The sequence below is a fragment of the Toxorhynchites rutilus genome, chromosome 2 (assembly GCF_029784135.1).
Source record: "Toxorhynchites rutilus septentrionalis strain SRP chromosome 2, ASM2978413v1, whole genome shotgun sequence".
NCBI classification, from domain to species: Eukaryota; Metazoa; Arthropoda; class Insecta; order Diptera; family Culicidae; genus Toxorhynchites; species Toxorhynchites rutilus.
In genome coordinates this window covers 224,141,861-224,162,661 of record NC_073745.1, presented here as the reverse complement: position 1 = coordinate 224,162,661, position 20,801 = coordinate 224,141,861, and the positions used below count along the sequence as shown (strand labels likewise).

General features: G+C 37.2%; 2 protein-coding genes and 1 long non-coding RNA gene across 3 annotated transcripts in view; 2 read left to right on the top strand and 1 right to left on the bottom strand.

Moving 5' to 3' along the window:
• Nucleotides 1–634: 634 nt before the first annotated feature.
• Nucleotides 635–2,580, bottom strand: LOC129765098 (uncharacterized). The gene is made up of 3 exons (XR_008741356.1): nt 2,444–2,580; nt 1,064–2,374; nt 635–1,006 (listed from the first exon to the last, which is right to left on the bottom strand). It is a non-coding gene; the product is annotated as an uncharacterized LOC129765098 (long non-coding RNA).
• Nucleotides 2,581–6,289: 3,709 nt separating this feature from the next.
• On the top strand, nt 6,290–7,786 carry LOC129765094 (probable prefoldin subunit 2). Its single transcript, XM_055764952.1, has 3 exons — nt 6,290–6,425; nt 6,495–6,724; nt 7,012–7,786. Exons 1-3 carry the CDS (start codon nt 6,378–6,380, stop codon nt 7,325–7,327), a joined length of 594 nt encoding a protein of 197 aa, XP_055620927.1. The 5' UTR covers nt 6,290–6,377; the 3' UTR covers nt 7,328–7,786.
• Nucleotides 7,787–14,241: 6,455 nt separating this feature from the next.
• The window catches only part of LOC129765086 (ubiquitin carboxyl-terminal hydrolase 47), a 51,003-nt gene continuing 44,443 nt past the window's right edge, over nt 14,242–20,801 (top strand). The window contains exons 1-2 of the mRNA XM_055764940.1: nt 14,242–14,384; nt 14,522–14,809. The gene's annotated coding sequence lies outside the window, so the exon portion shown is untranslated. The remainder of the gene's footprint in view (nt 14,385–14,521; nt 14,810–20,801) is intronic.

Below are 20,801 nucleotides of genomic sequence, written 5' to 3'. Positions count from 1 at the left end.
ACCGACAATACTGATACAAGTGTGGTGCCATATTCTAATGCGTCCTCCTTGGGAGAAAATCGTGTAAGTATGCGTGCCAGCCTTGTCTGACTGACACATGTTACTGTGTTTCTCCTGTAAAATCGTGTATAACACGAAAAACCACTTACGAATAATGGAACTGTTGCTCTATAAGCTGGACTGGAAAGTATAACTACCAGAATATCTGTCTGCTCCTGCGGTATCACCACAGAAAATCTCCCGAAGTGCGGCTGTGCTACAGCAGTAGCAGCAACGACAAATACCCACATCCACTGTTTCACCAAGCAACATTGGCTGCTTAAAAAACCTGCCATCACATCCCCAGCATCTGTGATACAAGCCCCCTTGGTTAGGGTGTATAATAATGCCGGTACCCAGTCTACTTTGTTGTGCCGAATTGGTCCCAACAAATGGTGTCGACAACGGTACCGATATCGTGCCATATTGCAATGATTTTGTCGACCTACTCTTCGTATTTGACAACCCATTTCGAGTCAACACTGTGCCAGTCTGGCACCGTGTCGACCGAACGTAAAACTGCTCGACCCTCATTATAGTGGAATTTGCTTTGAGTTCAACACAAAAAATGAAGACAAAAGTACATTGAGAAATATTTATTTTTTGTACTGAAAATGAAAATTCAAATCACATTTAAAAGCCTTACATCTACTTTATATATACATACCAAATACCAAAAACCATTTGCATTACTAATTCTATTGTTGGCCATTGAGGATTGGGTTATCCAATTGCTAGCATAAACTTAGATGTAATTTTTCAAATAATCTAGAAGTGGAATCGGGATTTCACTTTTAGCGATAGAATCTCTAGTTCTCGATCTTCCGTAGTTCAAACTAGGAATCCAAAGGAAAGTTTTTATAACTATATTTGCACTGGAGAATTATCGTAAGTTTTGCCTGCAGGAACATCATCATAGAAAAGACCCTACCGCGAACAATTTTGGAGTAGTTGCTCATTCAGTGATCTGGAATAACAAAAACTGGAATAAATAAAATGAAAATAGTATTATAAAGTTACATACCCGCACAGAGAATAAACCACAAGAGTTCGTCATCTTAAGAAATTGTCATCCATGCCAATGTCCATTAATACTATTCCAGAGCGTGTAAAGCCGGGTTCAGACGGTGCGAGTAAGCATACGAGTCGATCTAGTCAGTTACTGCAGTGCAGCTACTCACACCGTGTGAACACATCATTCCAGTTAGTGTCATGTGTGATTCGGCGTGCGAGCTACTTCAAAGTTTTTTGAATTTACTCGCACTCGCATCCCTCAAAACGTCAAAAACAGAATTTAGCGCTCGAATCAGGGATGCCAAATCTTTACATTGTCTTGACATGTCTCTATTTTTAAGATATTTGAAAATGTGCGAAGATATTTATAGATTTGAAAATTATTGGAAAACTAATACGTTTTCTTTTTGAGATAACTTTATTGGGAATCTGAATATAAAATCATTATCGGGCACAATTTTCATTCAGAATTCACTCACAACTTGCAAAAAAAAGTATTGTTCTAAGAAACAGAATACATAATCGATATAAAAAAGTAGATTTTCCTTCATTATTTTAGTTTTCGAGGCGTATTTGTTCCTTCTGCAAATCTACTATCATTTTCATTTTCCTCATCTGACAAATTCGGACCTGATTGCTGTTTCTGACTATTTGATGAACATTTGAAAAATCGTCTGGCATCTCTGGTAAACCCGTGCCGTAGTATCTAGTTTCTTGCCAGCAGCTCACATTGTGTGAACGGACAAGGCGAGTCAACCATTTGTCAAGCGAGTTCACCGGGTCAGTAGCTGCTCATTGTGAAGTCAGCTACTAGCAACGTATAAATGGACCTTAACATGACCATCATATGGAAAAAAACAACATCGAGCAGATTACCGAAGGTTGGTACATATTTAGAAATTTACCAATAATACCTTTTCTTCCTTGAAAAAGGCCACCTAAATGAACTACATTCCCACTTACGCATACGAAAGCAATCATTTTTCTGTGTGTAATAATTTATATTTCCTAAATTCGTGGAACTCTCCAAAGTTCAAATATTTCCATATACCATCAATAATGCAGCATTCGCCTAACCTGAAATGAAGACTTTGGTGAATAATTTGGCTGAATCGGCTTGCGGCTGCTACTGCAGCTATGACGAAAGGCATATTCCGTGACGCTTCAGGAACGAAAAAGTGAGTTTTAATTCAACTGAACGATTAGATAAACCAAAACACATGAGAACAATCTTCGTATCCCGATTTTTGTGTGAGGTAGAATCTCCATTATCGAAGGCGAGATTTCCTAGTAAAGGCATCGCGAGCAAACGCGAAGATTTCTGGAATAAAATAGATGCAAGTCATTATTTAAAGCATAATTATTCTGGAAATTGGTTTAATTTAATTACCTGCTTGTTATGCGATCTCTCTTGTTTACTCAACTGACAATCTAGGGAGGAAGGGAAAAGCTATCGCAGCAGAGACGCCGTTTCTCTCAGCCCAAATAATCGCGTACAATTATAGCTAATACTGTCGGCAGTGCTGCCTGTGGAAGGCAACGCGGAGTAATATTCCAGCACTTTTGTAGCACTTTTCATCTTTCGGTCGACACCGTGCTTATAACTGCTCGAAAATCTATGAAACTGGGATACAATTATAATTGAAAGTGTAGACAGTGCTGCCTGTGGGGAGGCAAGGCGGGGTATGGTTCCAGCACTTTTGTAGCACTTTCCGTCGCTCGGTCCACTTTGTACCTATAACCGCTCGAAAATATAGGAAACTGGGTAGCAATAGTAGTAACGGAATAGTGCCTGTTGAAAGTCGGGGGACACCGTTGATACGAGCAGTTGGTGATGCAAACACACCAGCTGACCCGACGGATCGAATCGACTGATTCCTTCTTCGATTTTATTGGTATAGAAATAAATATTTATCATTTCTATTGATTACAATAAATAAAAAAACAAATGTTTGTTTTCATTATAATTGAAACGAAAATATTACGATTCTATACCCAATCAAAATACCATTGAACCGATGTCGGAATGACAAATGGCCCCGTGTTGAACAAATTACAGATATGTTTAGGATATATATTAAACCAACGTTGAACCGACCGCTTATAGTGGGTCATACTGGCCGGTTTGACATTTGTTTACCATTATTATTGTGTAATATGTACGAATAATTCGTTTTGCAAAAATTTACTAATCATTGCTAATATTTACCAAAAAAATCGTCATATATACCAATTTTTTGGTCAGTCGCCACCTATAGTAGTATTGAATTGCAATAGAGCAAGCGCCATCTTCCATGTTAGCACTTCTAAAAGCAGCACTATAGTATGACAAAGTGAATGAAAATGATTGATTTATTCAATTTTTAACTCAACAGTAATCGACGGAAGTTTTCAGTATCTCTAGTAAACACTCATTATTTTAATATACACTCATTGTAGGGCACTACTTTTATTTAAGATATTTCAAGAACTACATAACATAGGATATGTAATTCGTACGATTAAGGTGATTTTCATTCATAGTTTTTATTCCAGAAAATGTGTTTATTCTTCACGATTCCTCATCGCCAGGTTTGCTTTGTTTCTTGAATTGAGTTTGTTTAAAGCACAATATTGAAAAGCGAAACTTGGAATAATTTATTGTTTACTGAATATTAAAAGAAAAAATCCTAATACTTCGGATTAATTTATAATAATACTTAACACATTCATAAAGAACTTTCGGTCAGAAAATTGAATCACAAAATCCTAATAATTTGCGTAATTTCCACGCATAAGACCAAGGAAATAGTGAGCGCCATACTATGCAAAGCGGATTAATTTGGAAAGCTCATGTGTTTTTTTTAGGAAAATTTTGGTTTATCAACTAGTATGAAAATCGCGCGGACTTGTCATAGTTAGCACGATGCGATGCGGTTTCCAATGCGGCGAAGCTATTCGTACAATGCTTTGTCGCTGGTTTCCATGTGATTTTTACAAATGCAGTAAGTTACCTCTAACTCGACATACCGGGGCACCACTCAGTGTTGCATCAATGAGGTACATATAGAGGTGGAGCAGTAGGCGAAGTGTATTTGTATTGGCAAGCCAAATATCGTGTCGCAATTATTTGCATTCAATATGGAATGTATATGGAAGAAACAAAACAATGTTGAAAGTACTTACGGTTGCATGATAATTTGAGCCACAATTCTCATGAAATCATTCAACTGGTTGTTTTTTAACAGATGACAATTATATCGTGGCTTATTTCGATTATTCATGTGGTAAAAAGGTCCAGAGAGCAGTCGTATGCTTAGTTCTGGAAAGCAGTAACATTTTCGGTGAAATTTTGATTAATTGGCGATTATTATCTCACAACATACACACCGACACTGAAAGCCATCGAAACATCAGCTTCATAACGGTAAAATAATGAAACTTCGTTTGTTTCTATGAACGTGGGGGAGTGAAAATGGCACATGGAATTATCACTTTTATCCGTCTTTTTCGACGTGATTTCACAAATATTCACTTCACGCTATCACATTAGCCTCATATTCAGCGGGAGCTCTACAAAAATGTACGTTTTTAATTGATGAATTACTATCTGAACATAGCATTTTTACATGGATGCGGTGGGTAATCAAAGATAAACACAACGACTGCCGTCACTATTAACGAAATAGTTATGGCAGCGCATGCTATATCGCTCGAAACTCGACCATCTTCATTACCTTTTTTTCCAGGACATTGGTGTTGCATTATACCGCATGTCAAACTGAAAATCAGAAATTTGATCAATCATATCATAAACTAAACATAACATAAACTATCATATACAACAAACAAGTTTCCAATCTGAGTTATTAACTCAAGAGAAAGCCTATGAGAAGAATGTTTACCAAGTGTTTTGTTCAGTTTGTTTATGCTACCCACCACTAACCGTCTATGGCGCTGCGCACAGTACAATTTGTAGCGAGTTGCTTGCATGGTTCTGTATATGGTGACAGACATACGATTTTCGAAGTACAGTAGAACCCCGATTATCCGCGGAATAATCGGGCTGGTCACCGCGTATAACGAAAATCGCGGATAGCGCAATGAAGGGTTAAAAATGAGGTGTATGCACGAAAAAAAGATGTTTTAGCATGAAAACTATGTTTCATCAATAAGGAAGCATTAAATTATCCATCTGTACACCAATGTTCAGATAATGTGAAAGTCATGACCAAAACAAAAGCGCAAAATTCTACCACTCAATGACAAATTTCGGGAAGTCCTATAGAATTACTAGAAAACTTGCTTTCGCGGAGCACGCTCCGAAACACAGATGAAATGTTTGGTTGTCAGCGCCGTTCTTACGCAGAGATTTGCGTCCAGTGTTAAGCTGAGTTTTACGCTGAAATTTGCGCCGTGCTTGCGCCGTATTTCTATACTACGCGCGAGCTATTTTTCTTCACACAAGCGTATACGGTTCAAATGGGAGCGCGCTGTTGATTTTATGATTTGCTTAGAACAAATGAGACGCGCATCACACACATGAGAAGAAATGCTTAGTATGTGAGTTCTGCGCCGGGTACATTTTGCGCTGTCGTGCTTATGAATTTTGTGCCCTTCGCACCAAGATAGAATACGAGTTTTCTTTGAGCGCGCGCTCATGAAAATTAAACTCAAGCGCAGCGTTGTGTTTGTTTTCTGAAGACTGGGTCTGTCCATTTAGCTACATGTCACATTAAATGTAATACTTATGACAGACATACAGCTGTACTTGCGTTGTACTTCGAAAATTATATGTCTGTCACCATGTACAGCGCTAGAACCATGCAAGCAACTCGGTACAATCGCTGTACCTGTACCGACCTGTTTTACCGCTGTACATGGCTACAGTTGTACTGTGCGCAGCGCCATAGACGGTTAGTGGTGGGTAGCATGAACAAGCAGAATCAAATCAATTGATAAACGTTCTTTTCATTGACTTTCTTTTAAGTTAATAACTCAGATTGGAAACTTTGTTGTGTTTGATAGTTTAGACACTAAATAAAAACCTTTTTCATTGAAATATGTGGTGGAAATTGGAAAAATATCTGATTGTCAGTTTGACATACGGTACAATGTACAACCTAAGTATGTCTGTCATGGTACGATGGTACCTATACAACGCTGTACACGTACAACGCAAGTACAGCTGTATGTCTGTCCCTGGTATAACTTACTGTAATAACAAAACAAAATCTAAAAAACTATCAATTTCAACTGCTGATCAAAAATAGCCATTATGAAATTGTACCGCCCCCCGTTTTGAGCAAAAGTCGAATCAAAAAGAAAGAGAAACTGAGCTACTCATGACATTTCCCTATTTTTCGGAACACCACACCGAAAACACACAGAAGGTGCACGTCTGATCTTTCATTTGTCGGCTGAAATTCTTATTTTTTTCAATTCCCGTTCAATTTCTACAGCGCCCAAATCGTGGCACTACCTTCCCAGCCTTTCCGACTGTGATCTCCGCTAGTAACGTGTACGAAAAGACGATGGCTACAGCACAGCAGACATCAACCAGCAGCAGCGGCAAACCGAAGGATAAAAAATCCCAAGAGGAGATCTATGCCGAGTTCCAGCAGCTGCGAAATCAACAACGAAATTTGATTAATAATCTCAACACACTCGAGATGGATCTCAAAGAACACAAGTGAGTTTGAGTGGAAGTTCTTGAATCGCGGCTCATAAATTAATCCATAGCTTCTGAATTGAGTCTGGGATTGATTGGTAACTTGCTTAACCTCAAAACACGGTGACATTAGAGAGCCAAATTTGTTTCCATTTTAGGGATTTTTGAAAGTATAAAAGATATATTCAGATAATATGTCCGTACAAAATCTGTGATTATTCCAAATTAGTCAAACGTTATCGGCAATATTTCGAGAATACCCAGTATTTTATATTCTAATAGCCATGTTTCAATCTCAAATTTTTCAGAACAGTGATCGACACACTGAAAACAGTTGAACCGGGACGAAAATGTTTCCGTTTGATCGGAGGAGTTCTATGCGAGCAGACGGTGGAAGTCGTGTTGCCACAGCTGGTGCAAAACAAAGAGCAGTTGGAGAAGCTCATCGAAAATGGAAAAGACCAAATCAGCAAGAAAGGAGTCGAAATTAATCAGTTCAAGGATGAGTACAATATTAAAATTCGAGGTCAAGACTCAGCACCTGCAGCCGCTAGCGAGAAGGAAAGTACCGACGATAAGACCCCCGCTTCCGGGAATCGTAACGTGTTAGTAGGAAACCTGTAAAGAAAAGCTGCTTTCCACCGTTCCTACTATTGAATTATACTTAGCATCTGAGTGGGATTCATCCCATTCCGCACTCGCTTGCACTGCAGGACTAAGGGGCGACGCTATGCCCTGTGGTTGTAATAATTGCTATTATTTTTCCTTCACTTCGTGTAAGTTGCGATTTTCGCTGGTCGGAACGGCAAGACGATCTCCGTTTTATTGGCACCCAAAGTAATGTTCTGATCGTGGTAGTCGAGAGAAGAAGTGATAAAAGGAGGATTATAGGACTCGTTAATGCAAATATTACAAACCCTTTTAATTATTTACATAATTGCTAATCATGTAGGAATTAATGTGTCTATGTAACACGAATAAATCAGAGATCACCCATAATTTAATAAACACTAACGAGAAGAATTATTTTTTCAAACCGGTCTTGACCACTTTGTCGGTTGAAAAAAATTGAACTTAACAAAACGGCTAGTTGTGTTTACTATTTTCATTAGATATCACAACAACGTGTTCGTGAACTTCTAGAGTACTGTCCACCAGTGTTGTTGATGCATATATCCAAAGTGACTAACAAAACCCATATGACAATCTTCATCGACACCAGGAACCCTTTTGCTAGGTAAGTTTCTGAGCTGCCGCTTTGAATTCGTCATCGTCGATAACGATGAGGAGCAGTTGTCGTGACTGAGACGATCAAAAGCTGCACATAATCAATGGAAACCAGATATTGGGACTCTTGGAATTCGTTGATTTATTCGACAATGATGCGCAGTGTTGCAATATGGTCGCTACAAGTTATCGTTGGAGTATCGCATCGATCTTCTCGCGGGTCATATTCAGGATAACTTTGCACAGTAATGTGAATAACTATCGTAGAATAACCAGCTTTCCTGCAGGATTGAAAGTTTTCATAGATTATTGTCAGCGACGAAATTCTACACACTAAGAAGTCTCGAATTTCGTCCGATCATTCCCGGTAGATCCGTCACTACCAATCTGTTGGATTTCACCATTACTTGTATTGAAGCTATTGAACAAAAGATACAGATAGACGTGATCTGATAAAATCGACCACAAAGTGCTACTGCGTAAACTATCACGGATGGGAGCTTAGAACAGACTTCTATCGCTTTTGGACTTTTGGGCCTCGGGTAGGATGCTGAGATGTCGATCCCAGATGCAGCCGGGATTTCATCGTACTTTGTATGGATACAACCATACTGTTTGTGCAATGGTCCGCATGTTTTCGCCTGTTGAATCAGTGCTTGAATTTGGAATATCCACGCCACAATAATAGAATAAAAAGACTGCATGTGTTTTAAATCGTGATACATTATTCATTGTGATTATTTCTGTAATAATAATGAAGAATTATAATGAACTAGCTGACCCGGAAAACTTCGTTCCGCCCAAAATTAATTTTTCGTTATCACATCCACGTTTTCTTACTAAGCGCACGTTCATGGGTCCAATCGCAGAACTGTTCATTGATTGATATTCTAATCAACCCTTTAAAATTATTTTTTACTATAAAATTTCAGTACTTCTACCAAAACTCGATATTATAATATCAGATTATTTTCAGACGCAATTCTCGTGCAAAATTTTTCATCCACTTGGAAATAACATGTTTCTCCGTTACATGGAATAAACGTTTGATACAGAAAATATGATAGAATCAAGACAGCCCTAAATCGGACAATTCCTTTCTCAAGTTTTGCTCTTATCAACACATTCGGCGATACATTTTTATTTATATAGATAGAAGAAGATATAGGAGTGAGTTTTATCACATTAAAATCAATTTCCACTTTCGAACAAAGATCAATTTAGTTGCCGCAAATGGACTAACAACGCTTGTCAATATGTAATTGTAGAACACATGCGAATAGAATTTTTCGAATTTTCCCTTTTCCCTTCAGAGTTTTCCGAAAATTTTCAATTGTCATGTTAGATTGGAATATGTGTATTATTTTCATGGAACCCCTCTCATTTCCAGAGGAGGAAGAGGTGTCATACCATTATAGAAACATTTCTCGTACCCAAAAACCCTCACATCCCAAATTTGGCTCCATTTGCTTGTATAGTTCTCGAGTTATGCAGAAATTTGTGTTTCATTTGTATGGCAGCCCCCCTTCAGAGATGGGGGAGGAGTGTCGAACTACCATAGAAACGCTTATCGATCCCTAAAACCTCTATATGCCAAATTTGGTTCCATTTGCTTGATTAGTTCTCGAGTTATGCAAAAATATGTTTCATTTTTATGGAAGCCGCCCCTTAGAAAGGTGGGAGGAGTGTTGAACCAACTTAGAAATGTTTCTTGCCCCCTTAAACCTCCCTATGTCAAATTTGTCTCCATTTGCTTGATTAGTTTTCGAGTTATGCAGAAATTTGCCTTTCATTTGTATGGCAACTCCCCCTTAGAGAGAAGTTGGAGTGTCAAACCTCCATAGAAACATTTATTGCACCTTAAAATCTCCATATGTCTAATTTGGTTTCATTTGCTTGATTAATTCTCGAATAATGCAGAAATTTGTGTTTCATTTGTATGGCGACTCCCCCTTAGAGAGGAGGGGGCTCGAACTATCATAAGAACCTTCCCCGACCCCAAAAACCACTACATACCAATTTTCTTGTCGATCGGTTTAGTAGTTTCCGAGTTCATAAGAATCAGACAGACAGACAGAAATCCATTTTTATATAATAGATTATAACACTTTCCAGCGCCACGTTGAAGAACAGACAGGAGAGTCCATCACCTTGTCGAAGTCCCCTGTGAGTCTCAAACTGTTCCGACAGGTCGTCTGCGATCCGCACACCGATCATCGTTGCCTGAATCAGTCTTGTCGGTTTTCGAGGAAAGCCGTGCTCGTCCATGATTCTCCATTCGCGGTCGATTGTATCATATACTGACGAAGATGTGGTGCACGACATTTTTAGATGATCTGTCGTAGTATAAAAATCTGGTCTGCCGTCGAGCAACTGGGCCTGAAAGGAACGCGAAGAATTGATGCTACACTTAGCCCAGTCGTTTACCAATGGCGTTTGATTGTGTTCATTATTTTTATTAAATACTAGCTGACCCGGCAAACTTTGTCCCGCCCAAAATTTGTTTTTTGTTATCAATACCTTCAAACATTCACGTTTTATTACTAAGCGCAAATTCATGAGTCCAATCGCAGAACTGTTCATTGATTGATATTCTAATCGACCCCGTTGAATTTACCTTTTACTATAAACTTCCTAGTATTTCTAGCAAAACTCATCATTATAATATCAGATTATTTTCAGACACAATTCTCGTTCAAGATTTTTCAACCACTTGCAAATAACATGTTTCTCCGTTACATGGAATAAATGTTTGATACAGAAAATATGATAGAATGAAGACAGACCCCTCCCCTCTACCCCTTTAGAGAGGGGGGAGGAGTGTCTATTCACCACAGAAACATTTCGTGTCCCCTAAAATCTTTACATGCCAAATTTGGCTCCATTTGCTTGATTAGTTTTCGAGTTATGCAGAAATTTGTTTTTCGTTTATATGACAGCCCACCCTAAGGGAGGGGGGAGGAGTGTCGAACCACCATAGAAACATTTATTGCATCCTAAAACCTCCACATGCCAAATTTGGTTTCGTTTGCTTGATTAATTCTCGAGTAATGTAGAAATTTGTGTTTCATTTGCATGGCTAACCCCCTCCCTCTTTAGAGAGGAGGGTGGAGTGTCTAACCACCGTGAAAACATTTATTGCGCCCTAAAACCTCCATATACCTAATTTGGTTCCGTTTGCTTGATTAATTCTTGAGTAATGCAGAAATTAGTGTATCATTTGTATGACATCCCCCCTAAGAGAGGGGGAGGAGTATCTAACCACCATAGAATTATTTATTGCCCCCTAGAACCTCCACATGCCAAATTTGGGTTCGTTTGCTTGATTAATTTTCGAATAATTCAGAAATTAGTGCTTCATATGTATGGCAGCTCCCCCTAAGAGAGAGAGGAGGACTATCTAACCACCATAGAATCATTTATTGCACCCTAAAACCTTCACATGCCAAATTTGTGTTCGTTTGCTTGATTAATTTTCGAGTAATTCAGAAATTAGTGTTTCATATGTATGGCAGCCCCTCCTAAAAGAGAGGGGAGGAGTATCTAACCACCATAGAATCATTTATTGCACCCTAAAACCTCCACATGCCAAATTTGGGTTCGTTTGCTAGATTAATTCTCGAGTAATGCAGCAATTTGTGTTTCATTTGTATGGCTCCCCCCTAAGAGAGGGGGGAGAAGTATCTAACCACCATGAAAACATTTATTGCACCCTAAAACCTTCACACGCAAAATTTGGTTTCGTTTGCTTGATTAATTCTCTAGTAATGCAGAAATTTGTGTTTCATTTGTATGGCAGCCCCCCCTTAAAGAGGGGGAGGAGTCTCAAACTATCATGAAAACCTTCCCCAGCCCCAAAAACTCATACATACCAATTTTCATGTCGATCGGTTCAGTAGTTTCCGAGTCCATAAGAATCAGACAGACAGATAGACAGACAGAAATCCATTTTTATATATATAGATCACAACAACACGTTCGAGATCGTTTGATAAGCACTGTCCACCGGTTTTGATGCATAATACAGAAGTGACAAAATCCATATGGGCAACTGTCTCCCATCCTCGACACTAGAAACCCTTTGGTAGGTAAGATTCTGGATTCTGATTTGAATTCGTCACTGCGGCTCCGACGGTGGGAGCCTCTGCTGCGATGTCCTTAATGATTTCAACCTAATGCTCGTTAGAAGATTTCAGTTCCGCCTCTGCGTAGTGTGTGTCTGACCCCAGGTCACTCACGCTCCTGAATTTCTGTTGATATCGATTGTTGGCGGCAACGCCGATGGCACTCATCATTTGAGATCCAGTTGTGTGGCCATCAAGCTCGGATTATATACCTCAGGCATCGGTTGACAAACACCTAAAGCATAGCCTTCTAAGGAAGCAAGGCCTGCTACATGGAGCATACTTTCGAACGTTTTCTATTTTTTCGAAAACAAGAATGAGGGTGAATATCTCTCTACCGGATGAACGAAGTGGTTTTGAAATAGCATTATTCGAAAGATAAAAGATCTATGAGAGATGTCACCCCGTCATATACAGAAGTCATTCGCTAACTGGACTATCTTCAACTGGACTTATCTATAACAGGGCGTACGTTTACTGGGCAGCCAATCAGTTATGTATCAATAATAGATGTCATCTTCAATTTGAAGTATTGCTTTTGTTGTTTTGCGGTACAGTTAGCTAGTAAAATTCGAAAATTCGTATTGATTTTCCGGCCCAATTAACAAACCATCACTTTATGGGTGACGCTTTCCTCGTTGCTTTAATGAAATCTTGCATGAAGTGATGCAAGAATTCTTGCATCTAATTACTTCAAAATAGAACGAATTATTGCACACAATTTTGTGTTTCATACAACATCAGGGTAACGAAGTTGAAAGAAAGAATGCATAATACACGATTTACCTTCGCATCCGCTCGCAAAAATATCTCTTTTATTTGTTAAATTTTACACTTGTTTTATTGTTTTCACTGTTGATGTCTCAGGCGGAAAAAATGCTGGTAATTTGCGTCTAATAATGGTATATATTATATGAAATTGGAATTGGAATGAAAGGGGTATAAGTGATTCGATCGATTTCTCTACATCGACTCTCTCTTTTGGTCATAACTTAGCTGCAAATACATTTCCAGCTGTATTTGACAATGCGGAAGACACTTCAGAACCTCATCTACCGGATTATATAGCAAACATAAATTGGATCTTTTTTGCAGTTGAGTTATTAAGTAAAGACAAAGTTGATGAAGAGAAATCGATCAAGTCACTTACACCCCTTGCATTCTAAGCCCCTCATATACTATATCGTAAGAAAGATTTTGCGTAATATGCATTTAAAAACATTTAATAAACGTTACATTTTTCGTACAGTGACCCACTATATAGAAATCAAAGACGTAGTTCTACATCAAAAGTTATTTTGGGCAGAATAAAGTTCGTCGGGTATGCTAGTATTATAAACATCTTGTATTTTTCATTCCTAGTGTTATACCCCATGGACTCCAGGTGATTTTTTCAGAAGTCTTCACTTGGTACGAAAAAATGTCTTCAAATGTCTTCACAATCATTTCGAAGGAAACTAAAATTCATAACTTACTTTCGAACAAAGTTTAATAGATTATTATTTGTTTTTATAATTGGCATTGTTATATAGCGCATTTCATTAAACTTACCTGGAGGTAAAAAAAACCTGAGACAAGAGTCTCCGTTGATTACTAAAAACAAAGGGTTTACTTTTGTTCTTAGTAATCAACACTGATAAAAAAGCGAGTGAATGACACTGAGACAAAAGCTCTACTTCTAGTTTGATAGACATGTCTGCAAACCTGGCATCTCTGTCATACCACCTCTTGTAAGCAAGGTGCCTCTATATATACCAGGTGAAACAATCATATGAAATGCCCTTTCAGCCATATTGGAATTGCTGTCGGTATTGTTTACAAACAGCTGCCGGCGGCTCTCTACAAACTGCCACGACGCTTATTCGAATGATGCCTACTATGTTCGGCTTTCGCAAATTTATGTGAAAAAGAAGAGATGATTTTGTAGAATTTCATTCTCTTCCAGTTCATCCACTACTCTCGCATGTAAAAATGCAAAAATGGCGTATCCTAGCAATAACAAAACAAACAACCCCTGCTCCACAAACCGTAATCCCCTTCTTATTGAAGTGATGATGTTGCTTCACCTGTTATACATTTATAAAAGCGCCTTGCTTGTAAGTTATTCTAGTACTTCAGGCATCGTCGCGCTGTCAGTTTCGTTCCCTTTTCTTGTGTTTTTAATTATACACATTTTTTCGTCCGCTTCGTGGATGTGGGATATCTGCTTCGGATTGCTATTGCGGCTTTTATAATCAGACTGCGAGTGTATCGTGTGTGTTGCTCGGTGGAAAACGTCGTCGTTGTCGTCGCCGTTGTTTTCGCGGTGTGTTTCTCTGGATGCGAATTGTGTAAGTGCGAGTGGAGTAGAGGCAAACAGCGAAAAAAGTGGAATTTTTCTCCATCGCCGAAAAATTACCGATTACCGAGTAAAGTGCATTTATTTATTCTTTCTTCCGGTGTGGTGTGATTTTTCTTTCGAGCAAAGATGCGTCGGTTGGCTGGCTGAATTCGGAGAAAGTAGCCAAAAGGAAAATAGCTGCTGAAAATTTTTTACGCATTCTCTCCTGTCTCAGAAGAAGTGTCAGAGGGAAAGTTTCACAGAGACTGGTGTGAATTTCGTAGAACACACAAGCAAATTAAGTGATTTGGTGGTGAATAACAGAACGAATTGAAAACCCGGCATCCGCATTGGGGTGCGACGAGAATCTACGAAACCGTAGTGGAATATTTCCGGAATCACCGTAGTTTATTCTAGAGACCAGCGGAAGTTACGGTAAGTTTTGCTTTCATGTTGAGCTGTCTGCCTGGAGGATTCGGTGGATGAATATTCTCGATTTTCCTGTCTGCCGAGCGCTTAATTTCGCAGTATGATAATGCATTTTCGATTGATAGTGTTGAAATTCGGTGTTCGGCTTAATCATTTGCACTGCCACACTGTCGATGACCTGCCTCTGCTGCTTCTTCAATCGTTTGCCGATTGCATGTCGGAAGAATGGCGATAAGGAAAGAATTTGTGTTTTCGCGAGCCATTCTGGGGCTTAAATTTAGACCGAGCCGGAGAGTTTCTGCGAAAAACCTCTCTTCTCTGTCTTTATTTTATGGGGGATGATTGCGGTGGGCCCCTGCGAAAATTATGCAAGATTATGATACGGTTTGTTACGAGGAATATCGGTTATCTATCAGTGACAACAGTATTCTCCATATGTAACAAAAAGAGCGTTCATGGGTTGTGTAATTCCCATTGTAACAATTGTTTCGGGATCTATCACATTACCGAAATAATAATAATAAATTTTAAACTAAAATTTATATTGACAAATGTTTAGTAACTCAATAGGAAATTACACTGAAAACCACTAAGTTATGCGTGTATTATAAGGTAAGCCAGAGATTAACATTCAACAAGATTAGTTCTGCATGAGCTGTGATCATGACGCAGTATGACACAAAACATCCTCAAACTTTTGGATGTTTCTTAATCAGTGTAGACTAAATCCAATGGTGATGAATTGTTCAACGAGAATAATGTGTTTTTCACTAATTAAAGTGCTTCAGAATAAAGAAGCGACAAATACGAACTATGCTACTATGCACCCTAAAATTTTGGTAATCTGTCCTGTTAGGGGAACTGGGGGCATAGTGGTCACCCTAAGGAATATGCCCATTTCCAGCGTCCACATACCGCTACAATTCCCGTTTTTCTTAGAATATTATTGTTATAGTTCAACTCATTGTTGTTCAAGATAGCATTCGACTTTTACTATTAAAATTTAAAATAGTACATTTTTAATCATTAGAAAAAAGGTTGAAAAATCGATCTTTTTTTTGCTTTGAGAGTAATTCCAAATGAAATCGACAAATGACAAAACATGAGTATTTTTGATTCGAATGAAAGTTTGTATTTCGTTTGGGTTGAAGGAAATATGAGTTTTCCCTAGCAATTGGGAGTTTTTTGACTCAAGCGTAACTCTTGAAAAGGGCGTATCGATTTTAGTAGGAGAAATCTTTCACAATTTATATCTCGAAAACTATGAGTCGTACCGAAATAGTGTCTTAGAAAGAGTTATAGAGTATTGATGTCTAAACATGAAAAAATATACACAGAGAAAAAAAATTAGTACTCTTTTTTTTATTTACAAAAAAAACTTTAATTTGCAATATCCAAAATATATTTTTTTTTAATTTTTCATATAAAATAGAAGTCATGTAGAAAATTTAAAAAATAGGTCCAAGATGGTAAAACTATTTTTGACGAACTTTGTGGGACATCGAATTTTTATGAATTTTTGAAACTTCGAATTTTTGTATGTTAACAATCATTTTTAGCCACAAATAATGATTCCTGATGTGATTTAAAACAAAAAAGCTCATTATAAATCTCCTTCTAAATGCAGCCATTCTCGAGATATTTTGAAACATTTCTAATTTGTTGTCTTTTTTATATTAAATATTCCCTTTTAATATGTTTGTCGTGTTATACCGACATGTTCATGAAATTTTATGAATTTACTTATAATTTCCAACAACTTTTCCAAATACATCGTCATGGTAAAAATATATGTTTAGGAGTTACGTTGAAAATTATTTGAACACATGTGGGTTAATATAAAACGTAGCGATATTAAAAAATGTTTTTTTTATCTTAATACAAACTTTTAACATGTTATACATGTTGCGCCAACAGAACCCAACATTTATAAAAGGAAAAAAAGTCTCTACAATTTGGTCAAATAATTCCTATATTTATCGGAGTTTAAGAGATACTAATAATAATACTAGAATTTTTAGCATCTATTTTTTATCAACATTTATTTTTATCAACTAACAATTTTGTTGTATATAATTTAATTTTTTCATTATTTTCTTATATTTCTATACACATTATGATAATTTGCTGCATTGTAGTTAGGGTACAACTTTGCTGCTAATTTATTCTCGGATACAGGTACAAAAGAATGCTACTTTTTGGTGGTTTGGTGTTATCATACATGCTACTCAACTCTTCCACACCCTGATCATATCCTTCTTGTGACATATATGAAAATGACAATTTTGTAAGATAGTCTTCTTTTCGCTTGCTAGCCCAGTCAAATAACGTTTTTGGACTCGTAATCGGATGTTCATGCTGCCTAGCCAAACTAGCTCTTGTTGCCATCCGTTTTAATGTACCACTGTACCAATTGCATCACAAGGTCCATTGCCGTGTGATGTTGCAAAAAAATGCCATTCAGCGTCAATGTCGTATTTCGATTTAAACTGACATAAACTCGCAAAATTTTTCCTATTTTTATACTGGGATGCAGCACCATCCGACATTAATTTTATTCTTTTTACCTGTATTTGTTGTTTCAAAAATGTTACCAATTTAGAAATAAATACTTGCACAGCTATTGTGTCATGACTTAAAACTTCAGATATAACTACAAAGCTTAAATTTGCCGGAGAACCTTTTTCATCTCTTTAATAAACAACGAAAGGATGGATTGTTGCTTGATCATTGTTCCAGTGATGACTTTGAACTTCATCTTGAAGCACAAATGAATAATTTTCGGAAAAATCGCAAATCACAACAACAAATTAGCAAATTAGCTTTTATATTGTTAAGAAATGTGGACTGTTGTGTTTTAATGTAATCATGAGTAAGTAATTTTTCTATTTTTTCGCAAAAATACGATACAAATTCTTCCACCGGTTTTGCAAGTGTTTCTATGTCGCATCGATCAGTAGAAATCCATTGTGCATAAGTGATTTCAATTAAATTGCGTTCCTGAAGCTCATCTACGAAACCAGTTTCCATACTCGTCCATTATTGGTGTTCGCGACCGACAGCGCGAAAGAGGAGCAACTGTTCCCTAATTCCAAATTCCCATGTCCATCCCTATCCTTAACTCCATCCAACCCACTCCCCACCCATGATAAATGCAATGTGTGTTGATTGACACAACTACAACCCGAGCAGCAGCAGCAAAATATCCTGACATACAATATAACAGAAGCCGAACGCATACACACAAATATGTGCATAAAGAAGATCCCTACCAATATTATTTCTTACTCCATTTCCAACGTTCGAATGTGAAATATCGAATAAACCATCCGTGTTTTAGATAGTATTCCAAAGTGTATTTTTCCATTCTCCACAAGTCACATCCAAACTGTATGGTCTTCCAGAAGACCAAAGTGCCAAAGTGACCAAATTCCTGAGCCAACATCCAGGCCTCCTTCAACCGAAGGATCCGACTTTCCTCAATGGTGTGATCCACCAGTTGGGATTTTTTTTACATTCACGAAGGTAACAGTATTTTGATCTATTTGATATGTTACATAGTATTTTTCCATATATTCTTTGCATTCAATGTTAAAGGAATATTTTTTGAGACTATGAAGCATAAGATTTACATTTTCATGGAATGTACAAACACAAACGTTATGATTTCCTGAACTACTCAGCAATTTACAACGCTTCGGACGCATTGATGCAAAAGAGCTAAATCCAATTTTGCAATTTGGATTAACTTCCTTAAATCTGTTGAAAGTTTCCCGTAATGATGTTATTAATAACCTTTTTTGGATGTGTTGACGCTTCCCATCTTTGGCTTCAGAAACATAGTCTCTTTCTCCAGGTAATGATCGACTGATATCGTCGTCATTATAAAATTCCGAAACATGATTTTTAACATCTTCACCTCAACTTGGTCCATATTTGCTATGTGGTGTCGACAATACACCTTTTTCATTTGCCAGTTTTTTGGCTTGAATTTTCATATATTTATTGACGCCAAATTCTTCTTCCATTTCTTGCACGGACCAAGACCTAGGCAAAACTGTAAAAATTCTTTTTCTGATCCTGTTGTCTCTGTGTGGTCAAATTTCTCTTTGAGCTGATTGATAATCTCATCAAACTCTTTTGCCTTTTGTTTAAAGTTCGACTCTTCGTCTTCTTCATGTGAAAAAGAGAATAGATTTCTTTGAATACCTTTAGAAATTTCTTTGAATTTTGGTTCGGGGTAACTAGACTGTCCAAGTCTTTTCGTCATTATTGGTGAAACGTTAATACCGGCGATTCCCTTGTTGAATAGCTCAATGTTGTGCGCTCGGGAATACTCTGGTATATTGCTGTTTTGGGAATCTTGCGAAGATGCTGAAACGACTGAAACTATTGATGGTACTTCTTCTAAAGTATTTCCTACTGCTGTACTGATCTGCTCCTGGAAGAGTATACAGATAAACGGCATAATCCGCAAATATGTATCTAAAAGGATATTGCATCCCATTGACTTAAGTTTCTCAATCATTGATACGGTTAAGAAACGTTTTTCAGATGAACATTTCTTACTGTTTTTCGGAAACGGTCTACAACACGAAAAAAAAATTTTGTAGTCCATTGTGGTATACTGTTATTCACTCTATAAAGAAAATTGTTCGACTAATGAACGATGTTTGAATATGAGTAACTTTATATACATTATAGAGGTACCTTAAAGGTACCTGACTTTATATACCTGTACAGAGGTAGCTTAAAAATACCTGACTTTATATACCTAGTAGCTTAGAGGTACTTCTGGTATAATCTAGGCATAACGTAAACAAGTTAATTATATTTGTACCCATAACGTCCGGTTGAATCAACAAGGTGTATTTGTTGTTGGGATTTCAATTCTACTGTTCGTGTTTTGATTGTGTAACACGAATAATATGTTAAAAGTTTGTATTAAGATAGAAAAAGATTTTTTACATATTAAAAGGGAATATTTACTATAAAAAAGACAATAAATTAAAAAAAAAAATATCTCGAGAATGGCTACATTTAGAAGGAGATTTATAATGAGCTTTTTTGTTTTAAATCACATCAGAAATCATAAATTGTGGCTAAAAATGATTGTTAACATACAAAAATTCGAAGTTTCGGAAATTCATAACAATTCGATGTTTCACGAAGTTTGTCAAAAATAGTTTTACCATCTTGGACCTATTTTTTAAATTGTCTACATGACTTCTATTTTATATGAAAAAATAAAAAAAATTAAAAAATATGTATTTTGGATATTGCAAATAAACTTTTTTTGTAAACAAAAAAAAGAGTACTAATTTTTTTTCAGTGTTCTCAGTTCTCAGTCATATTTTTTTCATGTTTAGACATGAATACGCTATAACTCTTTCTAAGACACTGTTTCGGTACGGCTCATAGTTTTTGAGATATTAATTATCAAAGATTTCTCCTACTTAAATCGATTCGCCCTTTTCAAAAGTTACACTTGAGTCAAAAAGTTCCCAATTGCTGTGGAAAACTCATATTTCCTCCAACCCAAACGGAATACAAACTTTCATTCGAATCAAAAATACTCATGTTTTTAAAATCTGCATTTTTTGGACGATTTCATTTGGAATTGCACTGGGGCAAAGTGGTCACTCGCACATATCAAGCTAAATGTGATAGATTTATGCGTCTATATAGTACATATATGAAATAAGCTTGGCCTATTCACCTAGAGTCTCAATTTAAATTTTCTGATGCATACAAAACGTTGTAAGAAAAACATAACGTTCCGCAAAATGAGGCTTGGTTTAGTTGGAGTGGCATATTTTTCCAGGGTCAAAGCCACAAAAGGAACCTCTTCAAGAGCAGAATGTGATGAGCTATATTAGCTTTAGTAAACAGAACATTGTAGGTCGTTATTCTCCTATGACCACTTTGCCCCCATACATCAAAGTAATTTGTATGTCAATTAGTCGCTGAGATTGAACAAAATATCTGTTCACCTCTC

Bases quoted from the DNA above. Each gene is read 5' to 3' on its own strand.
- LOC129765094 (XM_055764952.1), top strand. From the start codon at position 6,378: ATGACATTTCCCTATTTTTCGGAACACCACACCGAAAACACACAGAAG. The intron at 6,426-6,494 runs GTGCACGTCTGA...CAATTTCTACAG, and splicing joins ACACCGAAAACACACAGAAG to CGCCCAAATCGTGGCACTAC. The intron at 6,725-7,011 runs GTGAGTTTGAGT...CAAATTTTTCAG, and splicing joins ATGGATCTCAAAGAACACAA to AACAGTGATCGACACACTGA.